Source organism: Tripterygium wilfordii, chromosome 1, assembly GCF_013401445.1.
Source record: "Tripterygium wilfordii isolate XIE 37 chromosome 1, ASM1340144v1, whole genome shotgun sequence".
Classification (NCBI taxonomy): domain Eukaryota; kingdom Viridiplantae; phylum Streptophyta; class Magnoliopsida; order Celastrales; family Celastraceae; genus Tripterygium; species Tripterygium wilfordii.
In genome coordinates, this window is record NC_052232.1 from 7072022 (window position 1) to 7097940 (window position 25919).

A 25919-nucleotide genomic window follows, 5' to 3' on the forward strand; every position below is an offset into this window, starting at 1 on the left:
AAAGATCCACCAACTATATAAAGACACTACAAAACTGTATCTATTACAATGAATCCACTTGTTAGTTATTGAGGGCAGGTTACGGTCGCCGGAGCAGAAACACGATCCGGCCAGATATGTGGACTGTCTGCACTGGTGTCTACCAGGGGTGCCTGATGCTTGGAATGAATTGCTCTACACACAGATTGTTTACAGGAAGGAAAGGTAAATGCTGCTCAAGATGATTATAGAAGATGAGCAGATCTTTGTGTAAACCTAGTCGAGAGATTTTGAATGAAGATCTTTCTTGGTTTCTACGAGCAATTTTTTTTTTCTTTCTATTGTTTCTCCTGTATAATTCAAGTAATCACAGATCATTCCGGCCAATTGGGCCAGATGGCCGACCAGAGAAAAATTACAAAGAAAAATTAGTATGAATATTGATAACAGTTAGAACCAGATAGTACACACTCACTTAATTTATGTTGTACTCAAATTTACACACCTTGTAGGAGTTTTTGTCTAAAATGGCACCCCTAGCCGTAAGTATATACCTATATAAACTGGGATGAAAATTATTACCAAAATAACACTACATGCCATTTAGAATGACATGATTAATGTATTGATTTTACAATCACACCATTACCGTTAATGTAATCAACAAAAAAAATTATAGATCTCACCAATAACAATGGTGTAATCATGACATTTTGACCAAGTTCAATCTCATTCTCCTGGGATTGTCCTTCATTTGATGTCACACAAACACCCACACCCACAACCCCTCCTCCGCCATGTTATTAACGTGGTCTATAGAAAATGTGGTTTACGCCAATCTCATCGACGTGTGACTGTAAAAAACAATCACGTTATTATTGTAAAAATACAAAAGTAATCAAGCCATTTTCAATAGCGTGAATTGCTATATGCATAATAAAGTTGGATCTAATATTATATCCGCATATATTTGTGTCATCAGTATTATATTGGTAAAAAAAAAGGTTTGGTAAAAAAAGGTTGTTGATGATGATGTTTCGCCCAATGTGTAATCATTTAAAAAAAACTGCCTGATGGTGTTATTTGGCTCACCCACCATCAGTAGACTCAACGTCATTATTAGAAAAGAAGACTAGCCATTACAACGTAAGCACACCTGAAAAGCACAAGACATGCAAACCTAAAACCAAAAACTGGGAACAAGATAGCACAAGTCAAATGAGTAGTGCTTCTACAAGACGAGACGCACTACTCTCTCTTTTTTTTTATTGACACTCTAATGAAGTAATGAAGACGAGAAGATTTGATTAGGCCTAGCTTCGGGTCCTGAACTTGGACTCGTCAATGGAAATACCCTCTTTCCCAGCCCGCTCTCCTCCAGACTCATCTGTGGTGCTAAGTCCACCTTTCCGTCCCATCTCCTGGTACCCTTCTGTCCCCAGCTGCTCCCTTCTTGTCTTCCCTCCTCTGCTCCTCCCTTTTTTTTTCCAAACACAATATATATGTGAAGTGAATATATACACACACAGGAAATATATATATCCGGTTATAATATATGTAACATTTTGATACCTGCAGCTAGGTGTTCTTGTGCTTCAAGGCTTCTACCACCGGTGCCACCAGGGACGACGGTCTCCCCTCGCCTTGCCCTGGCGTCAAGCTCCGCTCTGTTTGGCTGATCAGCCGACATTAGTTCTCTATGCTTCAATTTCAACTTTCACCAAGATATTTATTCTTACAATTGCAACGGATGTGCTCCGGTGACTTGGGGGGCGAGGATTATATAAGACGGAGCGCAGGGAGGAGTTGAGGAGGTCGTGCCGCCCTTGAGTGACACGTGGAATCAAGGTGGCAGCTAAGGAGGAGGTGACACCAGGATGGAGAGTGCAAAGGAGATGACACGTGTCGTCTATATTGTGCGACCGCTACAATTGAATGCCACGTCGCAAATTAACTTGCATTTTTTTTCCTTCAAACGGAAAGCAACTACTGTTTATCATATGCGTTCATGAAAATTGAAGAGGCTCATAAGATTAATTATAGAATTGATACCGTTATCAATTCTTCGAGATGGTATTTTTACCACTAACATCAAGAATAATGGTAGGGATGGCAACGGATCGGGTACCCTTCTAATTAATGGATATCAAAACCGTTTTCATTTAAAATACCCAATACCAAACTCGTTCCAAAACCGTTTAAAAAACCTTTTAAATTTTCAAAACCGGAATCATTCCATAACCGTTTACCATCGGATACCTGTTTACCATTTAACTTTTATTTTTTGTAATTTTTCTATAAATATCTATAATTCAATTTCTTAAAAAATAATTTGACTTATCATGTTATTATAGTTTGAATGTAAATCTATAATTCTATTATATTATTTTATTTAATATGCTTGATCATATTAAAATTTAACATCCAAATAATATACCTTTATATAGATGATTTATAATGTTATTACTATAACTCACTTTTTTATTTAAACGGTTCGGGTATCCTAAACCCGATATCAAAAACCAAACCCGACCCTAAACCATAACGGGTTTGAAAATCAAAACGAAAACCGTTTCCAAACCCTATAGGATAGGTTTTCAGGTTTTAAATGGACCTGGTATCTTATGGATAGTGTTCGGATTGGTTTTTTTTTGCATCCCTAAATAATGGTAACGGTTATAAAAGTTTAATATCATTACCATTATCAAGTACTAATATATATATTAATATTATTTTCAGTGTTAGTTTTGTTTAATTATGATCATTAGATCTCTTGAGAAATAGATCAAGCCCATTGATTTTTTAGGGTTTATTTGGTATTATTCATCCTCAATAGTCAATCCTCACTCTCATAGTCTCATAGTCACTCTCATAGTCTCATAGCCTCACCTCCGCGGCTCCTCCTCCTCCTCCTCTCCCTAAAGAGTTTCTTAGCTATCTCAACTATTTCTCATTTCAAAAGTTGGAAAAGAGCAACCACTGTTGAGAGTGATGAGGAACTATTTCTCATTTCAAGATTGATTACTGGATGACTGGGATCGCTAACATTTTTGTTAAAAAAAAGTCTCACTTGGATTAGGCCTTTGAGGGATTTAGGAAGAGAGATTGGGGCACGTCCAGTGCAGTGAGCAAATGTTTATCCAAACCTGACCTTAAGCATGCCCGTAAAACCAAATTAGGAGAGAGGCGCATTATCACACTTTTTAAAAAAAATAAAGTTGAGAAATTTGTTTTCAATAGTGTTATGTAACCCATATAGTGGTAACCCACGCAGCCCAATCTCATGCGGCACAATGACTTATCATATGACATGGCAATCTTGTAATATGACTTTTTTTCTCTTTCTTAAACGAAATTTTAAAACATTTTAACTCTCAAAATACATATTAGATTTAGAAAAAAAAATTACATATTCAGAATTAGCGAATAAACATCTTTCTAACAATCCATTATCTATGGGTTTTATCAGACGGATCTTAATTCCATTGTTTTTGAAAACAATGGAATCTCGAAAAATATATTCCGGACTAAAAACAATTGATTCTAGTTTAAAAAATATTTGATCTGGACTCAAAACAATGGATTCTGAACTTGTACTTTAAAAAAACAATGAATTATGAACCGTGCTTTCAAAAAAACAATTGATTCTGAATCGTGTTTTCAAAAAAAATGGTTTATGTACTATTCTGTTAAAAACAATGAATTATGGATTGTGCTTTCAAAAAACAATGAATTTCGACTCAAATCAATGGTTATTTCACTGCATTAAAACAATGGAATAACTGATTTCACTCAATTTCATCCCAGAGCAATGCTTATTTCATTGACTTGAAATAGTGGAATAAGTAAATCATTATTTTTTACTTGAAATCCATTGAGATTTATTTGAATTACATTGTTTATTCGATTAACCACTTCAGTGTTGTTGTTATTCAATCTATCAACGACCTCATTCATCCACCAACATAATATCTTCATTATTAACCAGCATATTATAACTGAAATCCATAAAAAAAATCATTTATCAACACTCAAAAATCAATTAAATGAAATTAAAAACAAAAATAACTAAATCATTGGAAAAATAGTGGAATGACATCAAATTAATGGAATAACTATCTATCTAATAATAAAAATAATGAAATAATTATATGTCTGATATTAAAACAATGAAATAACAATCTGTTTGAAATTAAAACCAATGGAATAACCATCTGTCTCAGATTAAAACCAGTAGAATGACACCAAAATTAATAGATTCTGAAATAAAATCATCTAGACATTCAACACATGAAGGCAAAATAAAAAAATATACCTAATTAATGATCCAAAACTGGGTTACAACCGAGTCACAAATGAGTTTTCACTTTCCAGCGACGATATCGATCATCTAAGGGCTGAAACATATAGAGCTCGTCAAGGCAAGTTGAACGGTGGTGGTGGTTAATGGAGGGGTGACTTATGGTGGCCTGATCGGGCTCTAAAAGTTTTGTTGGCCGCAACTTCAAGGCGAGATTCCTACGAAATAAGCGGCTGTTAGCAGCAAAGGAAGGTTGGGGATGAGTCATGGTGATCCGTCGCTTCAGATAGGTAGGTCGGTGGCCGAATGGTCGCCAGAAAGAGGAGAGAGAGAGTATTTGTGTTTGATTTTCAAAATTCAAAATTTATCCACATAGGATTACCGCCTTGACATGCCGTCTAGACTTAGGCTGCAATGGGCTACCAAAGCCATGGGTTACATGTCATTTTTTATTTGTTTTTCATTTTAATTGAACCTTGAGGACACATATGTCTAATCCAATCAATTACAGTAGTGCTAGGTAACTCACGTAGCCCAATCTCATGTGGCACATTGACTCATCATATGACATGACAATCTTGTAATATGACTTTTTTCTCTTTTTTAAACAAAATTTTAAAACGTTTTAACTCTCAAAATACATATTAGATTTAGAAAAAAAAATTACATATTCAGAATCAACACATAAACCTTTTTCTAACAAGTTCCATTGTCGATAGGTTTTATCAGACAAATCTTAATTCCATTATTTTTGAAAACAATGGAATTTCGAAAAGTATATTCTGGACTAAAAACAGTTGATTCTAGTTTAAAAAATATTTGATTTTGGACTCAAAACAATGGATTCTGAACTTGTTCTTCAAAAAAACAATGGATTTTGAACTTGTTCTGGACTAAAAACTGTGCTTTCAAAAAAACAATTGATTCTTAACTGTGTTTTCAAAAAACAATGGATTATGTACTGTTCTTTTAAAAAACAATGAAATATGGATTGTGTTATCAAAAAACAATGAATTTCGACTCAGACCTATGTTTATCCCATGAATTAAAACAGTGGAATAACTTATTCCTTTCAATTTTGTCTCAAACCAATGGTTATTTCACTGCATTAAAACAATGAAATAACTGATTCCACTCAATTTCGTCCCAGAGCAATGCTTATTTCATTGACTTGAAATAGTGGAATAAGTAAATCATTATTTTTTACTTGAAATCCATTGAGATTTATTTGAATTACATTGTTTATTCGTTTAACCACTTCAGTGTTATTGTTATTCAACCTATCAACGACCCCATTCATCCACGAACATAATATCTTCATTATTAACCACCATATTGTAAGTGAAAATTCATAAAAAAATCATTTATCAACACTCAAAAATCAATGAAATGAAATTAAAAACAAAAAATAACGAAATCATTGTTTTAAATCATTGAAAAAATAATGGAATGACATCAAATTAATGGAATAACTATATGTCTAATATTAAAAACAATGGAATAACTATATGTCTGATATTAAAAACAATGGAATAACAATATGTCTGAGATTAAAAAAAAGTGGAATAACCATAAAAAACAATGGAATAACCATCTGTCTCATATTAAAACCAATGGAATAACCATAAAAAAACAATGAAATAACCTTCTGTCTCAGATTAAAACCAGTAGAATGACACCAAAATTAATAGATTCTGAAATAAATCATCTATACATTCAGAACATGAAGGCAAATAAAAAATATACCTAGTTAATGGTCCAAAACTGGGTTACAATCGAGTCACAAATGAGTTTTCACTTTCCAGCGACGATATCGATCATCTAAGGGTTGAAACATGTAGAGCTCGTCAAGGCAAGTTCAACGGTGGTGGTGGTTAATGGAGGGGTGGCTTATGGTGGCCTGATCAGGCTCTAAAAGTTTCGTTGGCCGCAACTTCAAGGCCAGATTCCAGTGAAATAGGTGGCTGTTAGCAGCAAACGAAAGTTGGGGATGACTCATGGTGCTCCAGGGCTTCAAATCGGTAGGTCGGTGGTCGGATGGTCGTCGAAAAGAGGAGAGAAGGAGGAGAGAGTGAGGAGAGGGAGAAACGTGAGGATGAAAGAGAGGAGAAAGAGTATTTGCGTTTAGTTTTTAAAATTTAAAATTTATCCATATATAATTGCTGAGTAGACATATCACCTAAACTTAGGATGCAATGGGCTACCAATTACAAAAGTGATGGGTTACATGCCATTTTTGAATCAATTAGCAACCGAACCACCGCTGTCCGTTGTTAGTTGCACATGTTGGTATAGCTTATTTTGAAGCTTATAAGCTAGCTTATGAGCTTCAAAATAAGCTTTGTCAAACAACCCTGATCACATTTAAAGAGGTACGTACTCCGTTGTATGGAATAAGGATAATACATTTTTAAAATAAATATTAGCATTTCTTTTTTTAAGTTGAGATCTCTGCTTATTGTTATTTCGTTCCATTTCCTTCCATCACTCTTTCATGTTCCCCTCTTTCTCTTCTCCTCTCCCTGTAGATCTTTGTCTTTCTGCTTGAACAACGCTTTTAGGGTTTCGTCGCTGCTCTGGATCTCGCAGCGATTTGAATCCCCGATTTCGAGTTTTGGCTTTGACTGTCGAGAATTCGGCAGATCTGATTTGTCGTTATTCAGCCGTCTACCTGAGCAACCATGGCTGCCGCGAACGCCCCGATCGCCATGAAAGAGGTCTTAACTGTAAGTGTTCTCTCATTTGCTCGCTAGCTATTGGCTTTTTCTGCTCGCTCGATGCATCTTTCCTCGGTTTTTTTTTTTGAGTTTCGAGCTGAATTGAGATGTGTAATTGTGTGGAATATCGAAATGGTTATTGCAGAAGCTTAGTGGTTTTAGATGATTGAGTTTTGGTGCTAAGTGTCATGACGTGTTGTGATTTAGTTCGATTTTCCATATTTGGAGTGTTCGCCCTGCTTAGTGTGTGCTAGAGTTGTTATGGATCTTAGATCTACGGAAATCTTGTTATGATAGACGCATGTTCGACTTACTTTGTTCTCGCTTTTTGATATTCCATGCATTACTGAGGAGCTGAATTGTGAGTTTGTGCGATCTCATGTATTCGCAGCTGCCAAGTGTTGGGATTAGTCAGCAATTCATCACGTTTACAAATGTTACCATGGAATCAGATAAGTATATTTGTGTACGAGAAACAGCCCCTCAGAATAGCGTTGTCATCATTGACATGAATCAGCCAATGCAGCCTTTGAGGAGGCCTATTACAGCAGATTCAGCGCTGATGAATCCAAATTCAAGAATCCTTGCTCTGAAAGGTAGGTTACGAAGTTCAATTCATTGTTGTCATGGTTGTGTATCATCTACATTCAGCTGTTATGGATTTGTATTCGTTCTATTGCTGTTTGTTGAATTTTACTGGTGATTTCTATCTGGTTGATATGATCTTTGCTGCCACGTTATCACATGAGCTAACTAACTATCTTTGCTTGTATGTACACTTTTGGTTCATATATATAAATAACTAGTTGTAAAAGTGACGTTTTCAGGCAGCCATATTTTTTATTTGTCTATGACTCTTAGCCTTTGCTCTTTAGTAGTTGCCACTAGCTGCATTGGGCTGGAAAGAGTGTTATTTGTAAAACTAATGTTTTAATGACCTGGATCTTTGCTTTTATGGTGATTTTTCGTTGCCAATGGGAATAGGAACAAGAACGGGAAAGGGATTCATGATGTGCAATACATCAAGGTATTACGATGGGAATCTTGAATTGCTATGTTTGGCATGCAATATTGCATTTGGGAATGGAAAGGATATGAATTGGAAGACTAAGTTGCCCTCTCGTCTTACACAAGCAATGAATTAATGTGATGTGGATGATTTATTACACGTAATTATTGATGTTTACGCTATATTAATATATTTAAATTTAACATATTATTATGTAAATGTGAAAGTCTGAAAAACAAATATATGGGCTTTGAGGTCATTGGACATGTGAGAATTCCGTTAAAGACCAGAATTGCAGATTCTGGGTTTGAGTCCGTCAGTCTGGAACCTTGGATTCCTTAAATTAGTGGAACTGAATTTTTTTTTCGTGGAACATAATTCCTGATTTACCTGGACTTGACCGTTCCCATTCCAGAAGGGATTCATGTACCAAATGTCAGCTTAAATCACACTTGGGAGTCTGACTCTATCCTAGTATACTTTGCTGATTGGAACATCCTTGCATGTATGGATAAGTCATGGGTATTTATTCCTCTTTGTTGTGGTTGATTGATGAACACCCAAGTAAGGCAATGAAGAGGGCTTACAACCGGGCAAGAAGACTCAAGATCAAAGAGGCCCAAGTTGCTAGTTCCAGCAAAGGAAATCAGGCTCTTTACCAGCTGCATTAGTGGATCCGGAGGCAGCATAGATAGAGGGAATGAATGCCGGTGAATTAATGGAGCCTATGAATGCGGAAGAAAGGTCAAGAAAGTTATGGGGCCTATCGTCACTAATAAAGCAAAGCTTAAATTAAGGAGTAATGATAGCTATACTCAAGTATTGACTTACCAATTAATATTAGGCATTTATAGCCGTATGTCTTGCCTAGAATAAAGGATATTAATCCTAATAGTTAATTTGCATGTCTATTTATGGAGCCCATATTGTAAGCATCGGGAGGAGGAAATCAATACAAACGAGATTTATTCTCAAACTCTGAGTCTACTTCTTCATCTTGAGGAGGTGAACTCAACCGAAATAGGTTCAAGGATTCATCATTGGTGCTCTCGTTGAGAGATATAACAACGGTTGAATTCTTGTTCTTATGGCAACACAAAAGGAAAGAATGGAGGTTCTCGAATCAAATGTCCAAGCTATCAACACTGAAATTCAAACGATCCAACAAGTGATGCAGCAGAGGTTTTCCCAGCTGGAATCCTTGTTACAAGGACAGAAAGCCACAAAGAAAACCACAAAGGAGAAAAGACAAAAAAGCAAGAAGGAGAAAGAAGTACAGCAGAGTGAAGGTGGGTCATCATCATCTTATTATGGAAGTGAGACAAGCGATGGGTCAAGGTCAACGCAGGATTCATCCGAAGAAGAAGAGGAGACCAATCAAAACCCCAGGCGAAATAAGGAGATATACAAGCCAAGAATGAACTTTCCAACTTTCAACGGTGAAGACCCAGTAGCCTGGATCAGCCGAGCAACCCAATTCTTTGCTTTCCAAAATATCAAGCGAGCAGAGAGGGTGGATTATGCAGCCTTCTTCTTAGAAGGGGAAGCAAACCTATGGTGGCAGTGGTTAGTTCGCACGTACCATAAAAAGAAGAAATCAATTGGTTGGAAGGAGTTCGAGAAGGAGTTGACAGCAAGGTTTGGATCAACAGGGTATACCAACCACGATGAAGCCTTGTCTCGGGTCAAACAAACCGGAGAATTAAGAGAATACCTCAAAGACTTCGAGAGGCGATCCACCATGGTGCACGGGTGGCCGGAGAAAGCTTTAGTTGGAACATTCATTGGGGGCCTAAAGCCCGAACTTGCTCGTGGGGTAAAGATTAACAGGCCAAAAAGTGTCCGGAAGGCTATCGAATATGCTCGCTTGGAGAACGAGCACTTAATGGAGTCAAAAAGAGGGGAAAGGGGAGAACCTTTCAAACTGGCCAGTTCAACACCAGAATGGAAGGACCAACGCAAACCAAGCAGCTCAGCAACGGGATGGAAAGCCAGTGCAACACCATCTCTACCTCCAGCCAAGAACATACCACCAGGGGCGAAGCGCCTCTCTTGGGATGAGATACAAAAGAAGAGGGAGAAGGGTATTTGCTTTAATTGTGACGAAAAGTTCATTCCGGGCCATCGTTGTAAGGTAGCACAAGCATTTCTTATTGAGCCAGTAGATGAAGAAGTGACATCGAGAGGTGAAGAGGAGAATGCGGAAACACCAGAGAAAGGACCCAATGACCCGCAAATATCACTTCATGCATTAGCTGGAGTAAAAGGGCCCAGAACCATGAGGTTGAGGGCACGGGTCCGAGATAAGCCAGTAACGGTTCTGATAGACAACGGTTCCTCACACAATTTCATCAATTGTAGGGTGGCAAAAGTATTAAAGTTAGGAATCCAAGCCATAGATCCTTTCGAAGTACGTGTGGCCAATGGGGAAAGTCTGCAGTGCAAGGAGATTTGTAGAGAAACAATGCTGAAAATTCAAGACATTCAAATGAAGGTGGATCTCTTCGTATTACCGTTAGTTGGGCTTGATGTGGTACTCGGAGTACAATGGTTAGAAGGTCTGGGAAGAGTAGTGTCAGATTACAAAAATATGACCATGGAGTTCTTATGGGGAGATGGATGGGTGAAATTAATTGCCCAAACCCCTGATAGTGGAAGAACTGTGGAGGCAGCAGTCCTGGAACGAGAATGGCGGGGTGGAAGTCACTGTTTTGTTATCCAGGAAATAACATCATTGGTGGAAAATCTCGAACAACCGGAGAACAAAATTCCAAATGAGGTACAAGATTTGCTGGAGGAATTTAAAGAAATACTAGAAGAACCAAAGTCCCTGCCCCCGCAACGAGTGTATGACCACCGGATTCCATTGAAGGATGAATTGAAGCCGATTAACGTAGCGCCTTATCGTTACGCCCATTTTCAAAAGAACGAGATAGAAAAGCAAGTGAAGGAGATGCTTCAAAGTGGATTGATTCGACCTAGTAATAGTCCATTTTCATCACCAGTATTGCTAGTTAAAAAGAAAGATGGTTCGTGGAGATTTTGCAACGACTACCGAGCACTCAATGAGGCCACCGTGAAGGATAGATTTCCTATACCAACAGTGGATGACATGCTTGACGAGTTGCATGGTGCACAATATTTTTCCAAGTTAGATCTACGAGCAGGGTACCATCAAATCCGCATACATGAGGGAGACATCCATAAGACGGCTTTTCGCACGCATAATGGCCATTTTGAGTATATGGTAATGCCGTTTGGCCTTTGCAATGCACCATCAACATTTCAGTATGCCATGAACTCCATCTTTCAGGATTTTCTGAGAAAATTCGTTCTTGTATTCTTTGACGATATTCTCATTTACTCTAACAATTTGGATAACCATGTATCACACCTGCGGGTAGTGTTGAAGATTTTGATATCTCACAGGTTCTATATCAAACCTTCCAAATGTGCGTTCGCACAAGCGGAACTAGAGTATTTGGGGCATATTATTTCAAGTGAAGGAGTCAAGGTGGACCTACGAAAGATAGAAGCAATGCAATCATGGCCACTTCCCAAAAATGTGTCGGCTCTTCGGGGATTCCTCGGATTAACTGGGTACTACCGGAAGTTTGTGGAGCACTATGGAATTATCGCTAAACCTCTCACCGACATGTTAAAAAAAGGAGGGTTTCAATGGTCTACCAAAGAAATCACGGCATTCCACAATCTGAAGGATGCAATGACTAGGACTCCTGTACTTGCAATGCCTAATTTTAGCGAGGAATTTGAAATTTATACTGATGCTTGTGACACCGGAATTGGGGCTGTTTTAATCCAAAAAGGAAGACCAATAGCTTTCTTGAGCAAGGCTCTAGGTCCAAAGAAGAAAGGGTGGTCGGTGTACGCCAAGGAGATGTTGGCAATCATTGAAGCGGTGCGCTTGTGGAGGCCTTACTTGATGGGTAAAAGGTTCAAAATCTTTACGGACCAACAACCCCTTAAACACCTCCTTGAACAAAGGGTAGGCACACCAGAGCAACAAAGATTCGTGGCCAAGCTTTTGGGGTTCGATTTCGAAATTTACTACAACCCCGGACGAATCAATCTCGTGGCCGATGCACTCTCTCGAAGAACCGAACAACCAGAGTTGCAGGCCATTACTGGACCAATTTGTGCAGTCTGGGATGAAATCAGAGAAGCTACTCGCACTTGTCCCTATATTACGGAGATCAAACAGAGGATGAAAGACAGTCCGAGCACTATGACCGAATACAAGACTAGTGGAGACTATATCACCTATAAAGGGCGGACGGTAGTACCACATGATGCTGAACTAAGAAGGAGGCTACTGCACCATTTCCATGATTCAGCTGAAGGTGGGCATTCTGGAGTACTTCGGACATGGGTAAGAGTATCACATTTGTTCCACTGGCAAGGTTTAAAGAAGTATGTTCAAGATTATGTATCCTCTTGCGATATATGTCAAAGAATCAAGAGCGATTCTAGACGACCGGGCGGATTACTACAGCCGTTGCCAATTCCAGAGAGGGTGTGGGAAGATATTACCATGGACTTCATTGAAGGATTACCCCAATCCAATGGGTACGATGGAATATTGGTAGTAGTAGACCGGCTCACCAAATATGCTCATTTCATTGCAATGGTGCATCCCTACACAGCTAAGTCCATTGCACACCTCTTTGTTTCTAACATTGCCAAACTACATGGTATTCCTCGCTCTATAATCACCGATAGGGACCGTATCTTCACCAGTAATTTTTGGAATGAGTTTTTCAAACTTCAAGGATCTCAACTCTCTATGAGCTCGGCTTACCACCCACAAACAGACGGACAAACTGAGGTGACTAATCGCTCTCTAGAGCAATATCTACGTGCGTTCGTCCACCAAAATCCACATCGATGGGAGGATCATCTCGGCTGGGCCGAGTATTGGTATAATACTACATATCACTCTTCGACCAAACGGACACCATTTGAGTATTTGTATGGCATACCACCGCCGGCTTTGGTCCATTATCAACAAGGAAGGTCCCTCAATAATGAGGTTGATAGAGAGTTGTTAGAGAGAGATGAACTTCTTCGTGAACTCAAGGCAAATCTGGAAAGATCGAATAACCGTATGAAAATGCATCAGGACAAGGGTCGACGAGATGAACAGTTTGAGTTGGGGGATCAGGTGTATCTGCGGATTCAACCACACCGACAGAAATCCTTGTCACAAAAAGCCTTGTATAAGCTTAGCAGTAGGTACTATGGTCCATACAAAATTATCAAACGCATCGGCGCCGTGGCATACAAGCTAGACTTGCCCCCTGAAACACATATCCACCCTGTTTTTCACGTGTCACAATTGAAAAGACGTGTAGGAGACCCTGGCTTAATTGCACCACAACTGCCTCCGATGAATACCGAGGGAGAGATTATCATCCAACCATTGAAAGCACTGGAGTACCGAAGAATCAAAAGGGGGAGTCGCTACAGATGGGAAGTTTTAATCCAATGGGAGTCTCTACCCTTGGAAGAGTCCACGTGGGAAGACTTACTCGTGTTAAAACTGCAGTTTCCAAACTTAATCCTTGAGGACAAGGATTCACTCCAAGAGGGAAGGAATGATGAACACCCAAGTAAGGCAATGAAGAGGGCTTACAACCGGGCAAGAAGACTCAAGATCAAAGAGGCCCAAGTTGCTAGTTCCAGCAAAGGAAATCAGGCTCTTTACCAGCTGCATTAGTGGATCCGGAGGCAGCATAGATAGAGGGAATGAATGCCGGTGAATTAATGGAGCCTATGAATGCGGAAGAAAGGTCAAGAAAGTTATGGGGCCTATCGTCACTAATAAAGCAAAGCTTAAATTAAGGAGTAATGATAGCTATACTCAAGTATTGACTTACCAATTAATATTAGGCATTTATAGCCGTATGTCTTGCCTAGAATAAAGGATATTAATCCTAATAGTTAATTTGCATGTCTATTTATGGAGCCCATATTGTAAGCATCGGGAGGAGGAAATCAATACAAACGAGATTTATTCTCAAACTCTGAGTCTACTTCTTCATCTTGAGGAGGTGAACTCAACCGAAATAGGTTCAAGGATTCATCATTGATCCATAACAACGATGCATTAAACTCTGCACAAAAGGTTTTCCACTTTTGGGTGGCGGGGAGGGTGGGTTTTGATGTAGGAATCTTGCAGTAATAGAATGAATTTCATCTATTAAGGTGGTAGCTTTTCTGCTGAAATATTAACTTTGCATGCTGTTTTCAGAGACTGTTCACTAATCTCTTTATAGAAATAGCGTGTTTTGTACTGCTAAAATTTTCTTTCTGTACTCTCATCCTTTTCCATTCTAATTCTGTTTTGCTGACCTTTATTGCGATGCCGGTGATGATGATATGATGGTGACATTGGTAAAAATTATTACTGGTCTGTAATAAGCATTCTAATTCTGTTATGCGGACCTTGATTGCAATGCTGGTGATGATAATATGATGGTGACATTGTTAAAAAATGTTCCTTTACGTTCATTTGGCCAAGCTTGCACATTTTGTCATAATATTGTTGTTGTTTTGGTTCACATTTCTCTTAGGGATTTGTTTAATTTGCGTTTTGAGTATACTAAATGCTTATGAGCTGTGTTTTCTTTTAATTTTTACCATTTCTTGAATATAGTTTTATTTGTTCTGATAAAAGAGAGAAATTTCACATTAAATGCTAATCACATAACCTATATTGAGATTTTCCTGTGTATGGGGGAAATTAATATTTTAACGTTATTGTTTCTTTCATATTTATGAGGTAATTTAAAATTTTCTTTTTGAATGTAGCTCAACTTCCGGGAACTACCCAAGATCACTTACAGATATTTAACATTGAAATGAAGGCAAAAATGAAATCACATCAGATGCCAGAGCAGGTGAAGATCTTTAAAAGCTTATTCATGTATTTTAGTTTAGTCAAGTTGATGTACAGTACCGCCACTGGTTGCGATGTGGTGCCAGTGGCGGTAAGCTTGTTTGAGTCACCATACCCGCGTTCCAGACTGCTATTTACCAGAAGATAATGGAAGAAAATTATTTTCATAGTTGAAAATGATCACTTTTGTTAGCTGGACTAACCTCATTGCTTTATGGATAGATTGTCTTTTGGAAGTGGATCACACCAAAGATGTTGGGGCTCGTCACACAGACATCTGTGTATCATTGGTCTATTGAAGGTAAAAGAGTAAAAGACACCTTTTTCCGTAGACAACTAATTTACTTTCTTGAGCTTCTATTTCTTAGGATTCTTATGGCTTATGATTCTGAGAAATGAGTTTGTTTATGATATTTGCACACTTGGCATGCTCAATTGTTGTTCGTAATATTAATTCTACTGGTTATCACATGTAGGGGATTCTGAACCTGCAAAGATGTTTGAGAGAACAGCGAATTTGGCGAACAATCAGATAATAAACTATCGATGTGATCCTACCGAGAAGTGGTTGGTTTTGATTGGAATTGCACCTGGTTCACCTGAGGTATGGTGCTGCTTCCGGTGTTGCTTTAAAATTTGTATTCTAATCAAATAATTTTAAGAGATGAAACTTTCTATGCAAAGTAAATAAAGAATAGTAGTGCTAGTACTTTACATTCTTGGGGCAGTGACAACGAGTTGGTTCCCTTTTACCTAATTGCTGTCCTGAAATCTTGTTGAATTAGACTGCCCGAGTTTTCCACATGTATTGTTTTGATTTTCAAATTGTTGGGAACTCCATTTAATAAGTTGGCCGGTGCCTCAAAAATAAAATGAAGCAGGCTTCAGTTTACTGCCATGTAATCCTTTAGTTATATCTTTGTTGTGTGATCTTCATTTTTTACTCTATAAGCAGCTCCATAATTAAAAAAAAAAAAAAAGAATGTTGATGAGCGATTGACCTCCTTGTTCTGTTTTGTTTACAGCGCCAACAATTGGTTAAAGGAAACATGCAACTTTTCTCTGTTGATCAGCAGCGTAGTCAAGCTCTGGAGGCACATGCTGCAGCATTTGCACAATTTAAGGTTTCAATAACTTCCCCTTGCTTTCTGGAATTGACTGTTTAAATTTTGTATTTGGGCTAATATATATGTTTGTTTATTTTTGCTTTAAAACAGATTCCGGGGAATGAGAATCCTTCTGTTCTCATATCGTTCGCCACTAAGACCTTTAATGCTGGTCAGATTACATCAAAGTTGCATGTGATCGAACTTGGTGCCCAGCCTGGTAAACTTAAATCTTTTTTGAGTCGGTGATGTTTGTGATGAAGTTGTCTGGTTATTGTGATGGTGGTTTGTTTGTTGTTAGGGGCTGTTACGATCCATTTGTGACTATAAAGTGGTACCTACTGCAGTAGCGTTATGGGGTTTTATGGATTTCTGGAACTAGGTTAAGGTCATTATTTTGTTGGCTTTGACGATTGGAAACTTTTGAAAACTGGGATAGTAGACTAGGTTCTAAGATTTGCTTAATTGGAGGAGTAAGAGTGGTGGAGGAAAGGAAGAAGATTTAAATATCTAAATGTTGTACCAAGTCCTGGCATTAAATCTGCAAGGGTTCTTTGGATGGCGAGGTCTCAAGAGTAAATTTGCTGAAAATATCCCTTAATTTTAAAATTTGTAAAAGAAAAAGTTCACTTGCTATAAAAGGGCTTCATTTGTATTGCTGTAACGACTTTGGGACTCCTATCAGGAAATTAACAAAAATTAGGGCATTGAATGTGAAATACGTTTAAAGAATGACATAATAAAGTATAATGGTGTTAAAATAAACCATGATTCTAACTTGTAAGGCTACAAATTCCCAACTACAATCCGCTGTGTATATCGAATTTTGGTACTTGGCCTTTGAGTTCACTTTTTTCTTTGCCTCTTTGTTGTCTGTTTGTTTTGTGATTTATTCCTTTTGTTTTAAAAAACAATTAGGATTTTGATATCTTAATTTGCATCGGTGCTATACTGCTATAGTTGTTATAGGCTGTAGGTGCACTGATACACCAAGGAATCATCAGAGTTTTTGAAGAGACAATATCGACAAGCTGGGTTATTGATATGTTGTATCATGTCTCTCTATTAATTGAAGAGGATGATTTGACTCTCCTGAATTTGAAGGAGATGCCTGAAATATGGCTGTTGAACTCCATTCTTTTGAATTCGTAGGCGGTGCAGTGTGCATTATGTTTATCTATTTTTTTGAATCAAGTATTTATCTCTTCTCTGGAGGGAAACTGTTGAGATTTTTTTTTGAGTATTGGACCATGTTAAATAAGTTTTTTGTTTGTTTGTTATGATAGCCAATAACAACAAATAAAGCCAGTAACAATACTTTGTCCCTTTATCATCTTGCATTCTTCATTTCTGGATATCATTCCATTCTAACAACGCAACTTTCTAAGCAGGTAAGCCGTCATTCACAAAGAAACAGGCCGATCTTTTCTTCCCTCCTGATTTTGCTGATGACTTTCCAGTCGCAATGCAGGTTTGTTGGATGCTGATTTTTGCACCTTTTTAGTGGATTGCAAGTACGGTATTTAATTATGAATATGCCAATTGACAGGTATCCCATAAGTACAGTTTGATTTACGTGATCACCAAGCTTGGACTACTATTTGTTTATGATTTGGAGACAGCTACAGCTGTATACAGAAATAGAATTAGTCCAGACCCAATATTCTTGACTGCTGAAGCTTCGCAAGCAGGGGGTTTCTATGCAATCAATAGGCGAGGCCAGGTTTTACTGGCTACTGTTAATGAAGCAACAATTGTACCCTTTGTCAGTGGTCAAGTATGTCATGTCTATGTGCTTGCCTTCTTCTTGTGGTAGGACAAAATAATGAATGAGATATTTGGAATATTAAGCTGGTTATCATTGTTTCAGTTGAACAATCTGGAACTTGCGGTCAATCTCGCAAAAAGAGGGAACCTTCCTGGAGCTGAAAATCTGGTAGATACTGACATTTGCTTCCCTTTTTACCCATTTAAGATCCATCATTTCTCTTCTTCTTTTTATCGGATTGTAAGCGACTAGAAGTTCTCTCTGAAGTGATTTCTTTTTCAAAAGTATAATTGTTAATTTTGCCAACACATGCATGGTAGTGATACTAAAAGTGCCTGATTCTTTCATGGCTTTGATTGTTCCATTGCTGAACACTCTTTGCATTTTTGTTTTTATGTTTTCTTTCTTTCCTTTAGCAAAGAACAATGTTTTCTTTCCAGCACGTGACATATTATCAATTTGGTTGGCTCTGTTTTTTTAACACGATTTGTATGCATGCATGATTTGACTTCCTTTTGCATCTATTATGTTCTGAGATGTTATTTGACTGTTGTCCTGGACACTCAGGTTGTCCAGCGTTTCCAAGAACTTTTTGCGCAAACAAAGTATAAAGAAGCTGCTGAACTTGCTGCAGAGTCTCCACAGGGAATCCTTCGTACACCTGACACAGTTGCCAAGTTTCAGGTTTTCTTTGGTTTTTGTATTATGACCTGTTACCTTCAATATTTTATTTTCTCCTTTTGGACAATCCTTTAATAAAAATTGTTGTAAAACAGGAATAATATTTCCATACATAGCTGATTAACTTGTTTTATCTTTCTATTGTGTTAGAGCGTTCCTGTGCAAGCGGGGCAAACACCACCGCTGCTGCAGTACTTCGGTACTCTTCTAACAAGAGGAAAACTTAATGCATTCGAGTCATTGGAACTATCACGCCTTGTTGTGAATCAGAACAAAAAAAATCTTTTGGAGAATTGGTTGGCGGAGGACAAGCTGGAATGTAGCGAGGAACTTGGAGACCTTGTCAAGGTTTGCCCTGCATAAAAGAGTGAAAGTTCCTTGAGTAAAATTTTGAGCTCTAAGAAATTCCAGGCCTCTGTCTTGGGAAAATATGTGGGTTTGATTTAACTTTTTTTTTTTTCATTTTTATTGTGGAATGATGCAGACTGTGGATAATGATCTTGCACTGAAAATATATATTAAAGCTAGAGCGACACCAAAAGTTGTTGCTGCTTTTGCTGAGCGGAGGGAGTTTGACAAAATTTTGATTTACTCAAAGCAAGTAAGCAGCACCGTCTCTATCTTGCCTTATTGATTTGGAATGTTTTCATGGAAGGGAAGAAAGTCTAGGATGAATGTTACCCACCACCTTTGTCCTAGTTATAGCTTTTGTTATAATATGAATGGAGCCTCATCCTTTTGTGCTTTCCTTCTTACTTTAGGTTGGGTACACACCTGATTATTTGTTTCTCCTGCAAACTATTCTCCGTGCAGACCCGCAGGTATGTGCACTTAAGTAATTTCATTCAAGTGTTTTCAGAGCTGTAATGGTTGTTGGATTTAAAAATAGACATATGGTTTGGTTAAGTATATTGGATTTTGAAGTTTTGTGCTATGTTCACCATGATGCAGTCTCAACAATCGCTAGTCCGGGAGAAAACTCGTCTTTTCAAATAATAGATTTATAAGAAGTTTATTTGTTCTGGAAGTCGTCTTTCGATCTCTGTATTTATTACTTAAAAGATCTCCTTTTAAAGCTATTTTTTAAAAGTGCAACCAGATATTACCTTTTGAATTATATGGCAGGGAGCTGTTAACTTTGCATTGATGATGTCACAAATGGAGGGAGGCTGTCCAGTTGATTACAACACCATTACAGATCTTTTTCTGCAGGTCCTTTACTAATGATGCTTCTATTATTAGGCCATAGCACAAATTCTTTGATTATGTGCTGTCATCATTCAATTTTATTGTGAAATTTTGGTACTTCTGTTGGTTGCTGCATTTCATTTTTTAATTATCATGATCAAACTGCTGAATTGGAAAACTTGGGTGCTACCATATAGCTTTGCTTTGTCTTAACTATGAATTTTTTTTTCTTGTCCTTTCCAGAGGAATTTGATCCGTGAAGCAACTGCATTTCTATTAGATGTTTTGAAGCCTAATCTACCCGAACACGGTTTTCTTCAAACAAAGGTTAATTGTGTGTTCAATTTTTTATTGAGTTACGCTGTGAACTATGAGTTATATCTAATTTGCACAAGTTCATTTCTGAATTTCTTTTACGCAGGTCTTGGAAATTAATCTTGTAACTTTTCCCAATGTAGCTGATGCTATTTTAGCTAATGGAATGTTCAGCCACTATGATCGTCCTCGTATTGCTCAACTATGTGAAAAAGCTGGTCTTTATGTGCGAGCTTTGCAAGTAATAATTCATATTCTGATTCCCATTTCTTTATTTATCAATAATTAGCATTCTTAAATGGATTTAGTGTTTCTTTTTTAATCATTGGCTTTCTAATCATATGCAGCATTACTCGGAGTTGCCTGATATTAAACGTGTCATTGTGAATACTCATGCAATTGAGCCTCAGGTATATGATGTACAGTATCTTGCAGTAGTAAAATGTATTGTTCCATCATGTATTTGTAGAAGCCAATCATGCCTGGTTGTTAAGGGATGCTTCGTCCTTTACAGGCACTTGTTGAATTTTTCGGGACTCTTTCACGGGAATGGGCTTTGGAGTGCATGAAGGACCTTCTTCTTGTCAATCTGAGAGGCAATCTCCAGCTGATTGTGCAGGTATGTGTTATAATATCTGTCGAGAGAATGATATCTCTGCATATTTACGTTGGCTAATTTAAATGATTCTTGCAGGTTGCAAAAGAATATTCTGAGCAGTTGGGTGCTGATGCATGCATTAAGATTTTTGAGCAATTCAAGTCATATGAGGGGTTGTACTTTTTCCTTGGGTCATATTTGAGTTCCAGGTGATCTTTCAGTTGTTAATGTCTTGTTTCATTGGTTTGAACATGGTTGCTTACGAAATTTAGTTACTAATGAATTGTTTTCCTTTGAAAAATGGGACAGTGAGGATCCTGATATACATTTTAAGTACATTGAGGCTGCTGCCAAGACTGGGCAAATAAAGGAGGTTGAGCGGGTTACCAGAGAATCAAATTTTTATGATCCTGAAAAGACAAAGAACTTTCTGATGGAAGCCAAGCTTCCAGATGCACGACCATTGATTAATGTTTGTGATCGTTTTGGTTTTGTTCCTGATCTCACTCACTACTTATATTCCAACAACATGCTTCGCTACATTGAAGGTTATGTTCAGAAGGTACTGTATTTATTCCTTTAAATATGCATGGTAGCATTAAGTATCACATGTTGGCTCACTCTTCTGATTATATGGGAATTTATATGCCTCTGTTGATAGGTGAACCCTGCAAATGCTCCTTTAGTTGTGGGGCAGCTGCTAGATGATGAATGCCCAGAAGATTTTATCAAAGGACTGATACTCTCTGTCCGTTCTTTGCTTCCTGTTGAGCCCCTTGTGGAACAGTGTGAAAAGAGGTGATTGAGGTTTCATCATGCTTTTGTGCTTCTTTTTCTCTGGTAAAATTGTTCTCATGCTTTGCTTTTGGTTTCCAGAAATCGACTTCGATTACTCACTCAGTTCTTGGAGCATCTTGTGAGTGAGGGAAGCCAAGATGTGCATGTCCACAATGCCCTGGGTAAAATTATTATTGATAGCAATAACAACCCCGAGCACTTCCTCACAACCAATCCTTACTATGACTCAAGGGTTGTGGGCAAGTATTGTGAGAAACGTGATCCCACTTTGGCTGTTGTGGCTTACCGTAGAGGACAATGTGATGATGAACTCATTAACGTTACAAACAAGAACTCTTTGTTTAAGTTGCAAGCCAGGTGTGCAATTTGTATAGTTATTGCTTTTGTTGATTTTATACTAGAACATTTGTCCTTGCATCTTACATGGTCCTACTTTGATTTCAGATATGTCGTTGAAAGGATGGATGGTGATCTCTGGGCGAAGGTCCTTGATCCAGAGAATGAATATAGAAGACAACTCATTGATCAAGTTGTATCTACTGCTTTGCCAGAAAGCAAGAGCCCAGAACAAGTTTCTGCAGCTGTTAAAGCTTTCATGACTGCTGACTTGCCCCATGAACTAATTGAACTCCTTGAAAAGATTGTGCTCCAAAACTCTGCATTCAGTGGCAATTTTAATCTACAAAACCTTCTCATCTTGACAGCTATTAAGGCCGACCCACCTAGGGTTATGGATTATATTAACAGATTAGATAACTTTGATGGCCCTGCGGTTGGGGAGGTAGCTGTAGAAGCCCAACTTTACGAAGAAGCGTTTGCAATTTTTAAGAAGTTTAATTTGAATGTTCAGGCTGTTAATGTCTTATTGGATAACATCCGAAGCATTGACCGGGCTGTGGAGTTTGCATTCCGTGTTGAAGAAGATGCAGTTTGGAGCCAGGTCGCGAAGGCTCAGCTTAGAGAAGGGCTAGTGAGTGATGCAATTGAGTCATTTATTCGTGCGGAAGACACTACTCAATTCCTGGAGGTTATTCGTGCTGCAGAGGATGCAAATGTCTACCATGACTTGGTGAGGTACCTTCTAATGGTTAGGCAGAAAGTGAAGGAGCCCAAGGTAGACAGCGAGCTCATCTTTGCCTATGCCAAGATTGATAGGTTGAGTGATATTGAAGAATTTATTCTGATGCCAAATGTGGCCAATCTTCAAAATGTTGGTGATCGCTTGTATGATGATGCCCTTTACGAGGCTGCAAAGATTATATTTGCATTTATTTCAAACTGGGCCAAGTTGGCTTGCACACTTGTGAAGCTGAAACAGTTTCAGGGTGCTGTTGATGCAGCCCGCAAAGCAAATAGTGCAAAGACATGGAAGGAAGTTTGCTTTGCTTGTGTTGATGCAGAGGAGTTCCGTTTGGCACAGATTTGTGGACTCAACATTATTGTACAGGTAATTGATTCTGTTCTGTGTTGATTTGTGTTTTCCTTTTTTTGTATGATATAAGGCCGCCATTCAAATTCTAGTGTGTCTATTTGTCAGATTAGCTACTGTTATCACCCTTTTGGGAGTCAAAACCATGTGAAAGAAAGCCTGAGGCTCCATTTTTAATTTAATTCATATACTGTATCTTTCTGTGCTTATTCAGAATGAGCTCTTTTAACGATGAGAGCTTTATTTTTGGTGGTCTTCCACATTTAAGTATTTTAACTAATATTTGCATGTTTCTTTGTTCTGTACTTTGCGTTTTGTATGATTGTACTTCCTGTATTTTCCTCAATTTTATGATATGTTGTGTATTCTCTAGGTTGATGATTTGGAGGAAGTCAGTGAATATTACCAGAATAGAGGATGCTTCAATGAGTTGATCTCTCTCATGGAGAGTGGTCTAGGGTTAGAACGTGCACACATGGGCATTTTCACTGAATTGGGAGTTCTATATGCTAGATATCGTCCTGAGAAGCTTATGGAGCACATCAAATTGTTCTCAACACGTCTCAATATCCCCAAGCTTATACGAGCTTGCGATGAACAACAGCATTGGAAAGAGCTAACTTATTTGTACATACAATATGATGAATTTGACAATGCCGCGACAACTATAATGAACCATTCCCCTGAAGCATGGGATCACATGCAGTTCAAAGATGTCGTGGTCAAAGTTGCTAATGTGGAGCTATACTATAAGGCGGTGCATTTTTACCTGCAAGAACATCCCGATCTCATAAATGATGTTCTTAATGTGCTTGCGCTTCGGGTTGATCATACACGTGTTGTTGACATCATGCGGAAGGTTTGTCTTTGGTTGGCCTATTGTTTTTATTAATGAGTTTGCGTGGGATTTTTTGACACTGCTCTTACTCTTTCTTTTATATATATATAATATTTTTTACTTTCAGGCTGGTCACCTGCGTCTTGTGAAGCCATACATGATTGCAGTTCAGAGCAACAATGTGTCTGCTGTAAATGAGGCTTTGAATGAGATATACATAGAGGAGGAAGACTATGAGAGACTGCGTGAATCAATTGAGTTTCATGACAACTTTGACCAGATTGGCCTTGCACAGAAGGTGAGGCATAGATTTTTAAGCATTGTGGTTCTCATTTCACAATAATTTGATTTGAGGTTACAATTTTACAAGCCTTTGCTGTATTTTTTCAGATTGAGAAACACGAGCTTCTTGAAATGAGACGCGTTGCTGCTTATATTTACAAAAAAGCAGGCCGGTGGAGGCAGTCCATTGGTTTGTCAAAGAAGGACAACCTTTACAAGGATGCCATGGAGACAGCTTCACAATCTGGTGATCGTGAACTTGCGGAGGAATTGCTTGTTTATTTCATTGAGCAGGTACCTGACTCGGTCTATGATATATGTGCTTGTATTTACAACATGTTTATGTCTATATTAATCTGGGAATCTGAAGCCTTCTCCTTTTCTGTTAGTTCCGTTGGCTCTGTCTGATATGAAAACATTTATAAAATGGCTTTACATTATAATACTAAATAACTTAAGAGTATTTGGTCTGAATAATATTTTTGAAAATTTCGTGTTTCTAAATAGAAGGTCCAGGATTTGAATACATGGTCAGCCATCCATATAGGATTGTATTGTTGGATTTAGTTGTTGTAACTCCTTTGTTATTTTGTTTTGTCTAGCATTTCAAAATTTCAATTGACCTTCGTATAATGTGTTTGTGCAGGGCAAGAAGGAATGCTTCGCGTCATGCCTCTTCGTTTGTTATGATTTAATACGACCAGACGTTGCTCTAGAGCTTGCCTGGTTTAACAATATGATTGACTTTGCATTCCCATATCTGTTGCAGGTGATTCATTTTATTCTTTAATCATGGTGATACAGATACCTAATATAGCTGGGTAGTGGAGTCTGAGTCGTCTCATTTTGAATGTATGGCTTCCATTTCTGTATATGATTATTTGCTTACCTTCTTTTCGTTGCAGTTTATCCGTGAATATACAGGCAAAGTTGATGAACTTGTGAAGGACAAAATTGAGGCTCTCAAAGAAGTTAAGGCTAAAGAGGAGGAAGAGAAGGATGTGATTGCACAGCAGGTTAATTGCTTTTGATTCCTCTTCGTCATAGCCTTGTGACATTTTTTCTTCCTCCTTTAATTCCCCATATCAATATATGATTGCCTGTATTGTCTTAAGAGGGCAGAGTGGACACATAAATTAAACATGCCTGTGTGAATGATATAGGCGCTTCTCATCTAATAAAAAATCACCCATGCGTGGATTTAAAATTCACTGTTTCATGGGTATGAAATTTTTGTCAACTGATTGGGATACACGTTTGCTGTTTCAGAACATGTATGCACAGTTACTGCCTCTTGCTTTGCCTGCGCCACCAATGCCAGGCATGGGAGGACCTGGAATGGGTGGTGGTTTTGCTCCGCCTCCACCCATGGGAGGTATGGGGATGCCTCCAATGCCACCTTTTGGCATGCCACCTATGGGAAACTACTGATTACGCATGGACAGACCATTTTGAAGGACTTCGGCATTGAAAATTCGCTCTTAAGATAAGTGACCCAGCTTTGCGCCATTCCATTTTGCGGTGTTTCCTTGGTCAGTGCTCTCTCTTTTTTGCAGTTGGAAATAAATTTAGCATTTTTGGTTTTATATTAGGGGTGTGGATATGTATTTTAATATTCTTTTGTATCAAAGGATTTTTTTGGCTGTTGCTAGATAGCAATCTGAGGACTCTCTGTATCAAAACTAGTTTATTCTTCTGTTACCAGGATTGGCCGATAACTATAATCTATAAACTTCATTCCAGCCTAATGTTATCTTGTTTGGTTTAATTTTATTTTGGTGTTTTAAGTTTTTTTTTATTGTTTCTTAAGCATTGTCTTCGGAATGCGAATTGTTTTCATATTTTGAAAACCAATAATCATTTAAATGGTGAATCATATCCGATTCATAGTTTAAAGTAGCTCATATCTTAGATGCTGAAAATATAGCATGAGATGATTTACATCTTTCGTACAATAATTTTGTTAGCCAAGTCCCTTGCTTGTATGGCATT

At 38.1% G+C, this 25919-nt stretch overlaps 2 protein-coding genes across 3 annotated transcripts; one reads left to right on the top strand and one right to left on the bottom strand.

Annotated features, from left to right (window-relative positions):
• Positions 1-1286: 1286 nt before the first annotated feature.
• LOC119996995 (late embryogenesis abundant protein EMB564-like) lies at positions 1287-1692 on the bottom strand. The gene is made up of 2 exons (XM_038843796.1): positions 1552-1692; positions 1287-1456 (listed from the first exon to the last, which is right to left on the bottom strand). Exons 1-2 carry the CDS (start codon positions 1667-1669, stop codon positions 1293-1295), a joined length of 282 nt encoding a protein of 93 aa, XP_038699724.1. The 5' UTR covers positions 1670-1692; the 3' UTR covers positions 1287-1292.
• Positions 1693-6723: 5031 nt separating this feature from the next.
• On the top strand, positions 6724-25698 carry LOC120015187 (clathrin heavy chain 1). Of its 2 annotated transcripts, none has more exons than XM_038867483.1 (30): positions 6724-7005; positions 7388-7592; positions 14837-14925; positions 15147-15225; positions 15401-15528; positions 15950-16048; positions 16142-16250; positions 17419-17501; positions 17580-17807; positions 17901-17966; positions 18366-18482; positions 18630-18827; positions 18964-19080; positions 19241-19300; positions 19605-19691; positions 19911-19994; positions 20089-20223; positions 20330-20392; positions 20497-20601; positions 20677-20789; positions 20890-21142; positions 21242-21378; positions 21457-21735; positions 21823-22825; positions 23181-23666; positions 23773-23943; positions 24036-24221; positions 24574-24696; positions 24833-24943; positions 25197-25698. In XM_038867483.1, the coding sequence occupies exons 1-30, from the start codon at positions 6961-6963 to the stop codon at positions 25356-25358; spliced, it is 5121 nt and encodes a 1706-aa protein (XP_038723411.1). In that variant the 5' UTR covers positions 6724-6960; the 3' UTR covers positions 25359-25698. The 2 variants fall into 2 exon arrangements, with proteins under 2 accessions (XP_038723411.1, XP_038723488.1); XM_038867560.1 differs by having other exon boundaries at positions 17422-17501.
• The last annotated feature ends 221 nt before the right edge of the window (positions 25699-25919 follow it).

Bases quoted from the DNA above. Each gene is read 5' to 3' on its own strand.
- LOC119996995 (XM_038843796.1), bottom strand. From the start codon at position 1,669: ATGTCGGCTGATCAGCCAAACAGAGCGGAGCTTGACGCCAGGGCAAGG. The intron at 1,457-1,551 runs GTATCAAAATGT...GGAAAAAAAAAG, and splicing joins ACAAGAACACCTAGCTGCAG to GGAGGAGCAGAGGAGGGAAG.
- LOC120015187 (XM_038867483.1), top strand. From the start codon at position 6,961: ATGGCTGCCGCGAACGCCCCGATCGCCATGAAAGAGGTCTTAACT. The intron at 19,301-19,604 runs GTATGTGCACTT...ATTATATGGCAG, and splicing joins TTCTCCGTGCAGACCCGCAG to GGAGCTGTTAACTTTGCATT. The intron at 19,995-20,088 runs GTTAATTGTGTG...TCTTTTACGCAG, and splicing joins ACGGTTTTCTTCAAACAAAG to GTCTTGGAAATTAATCTTGT.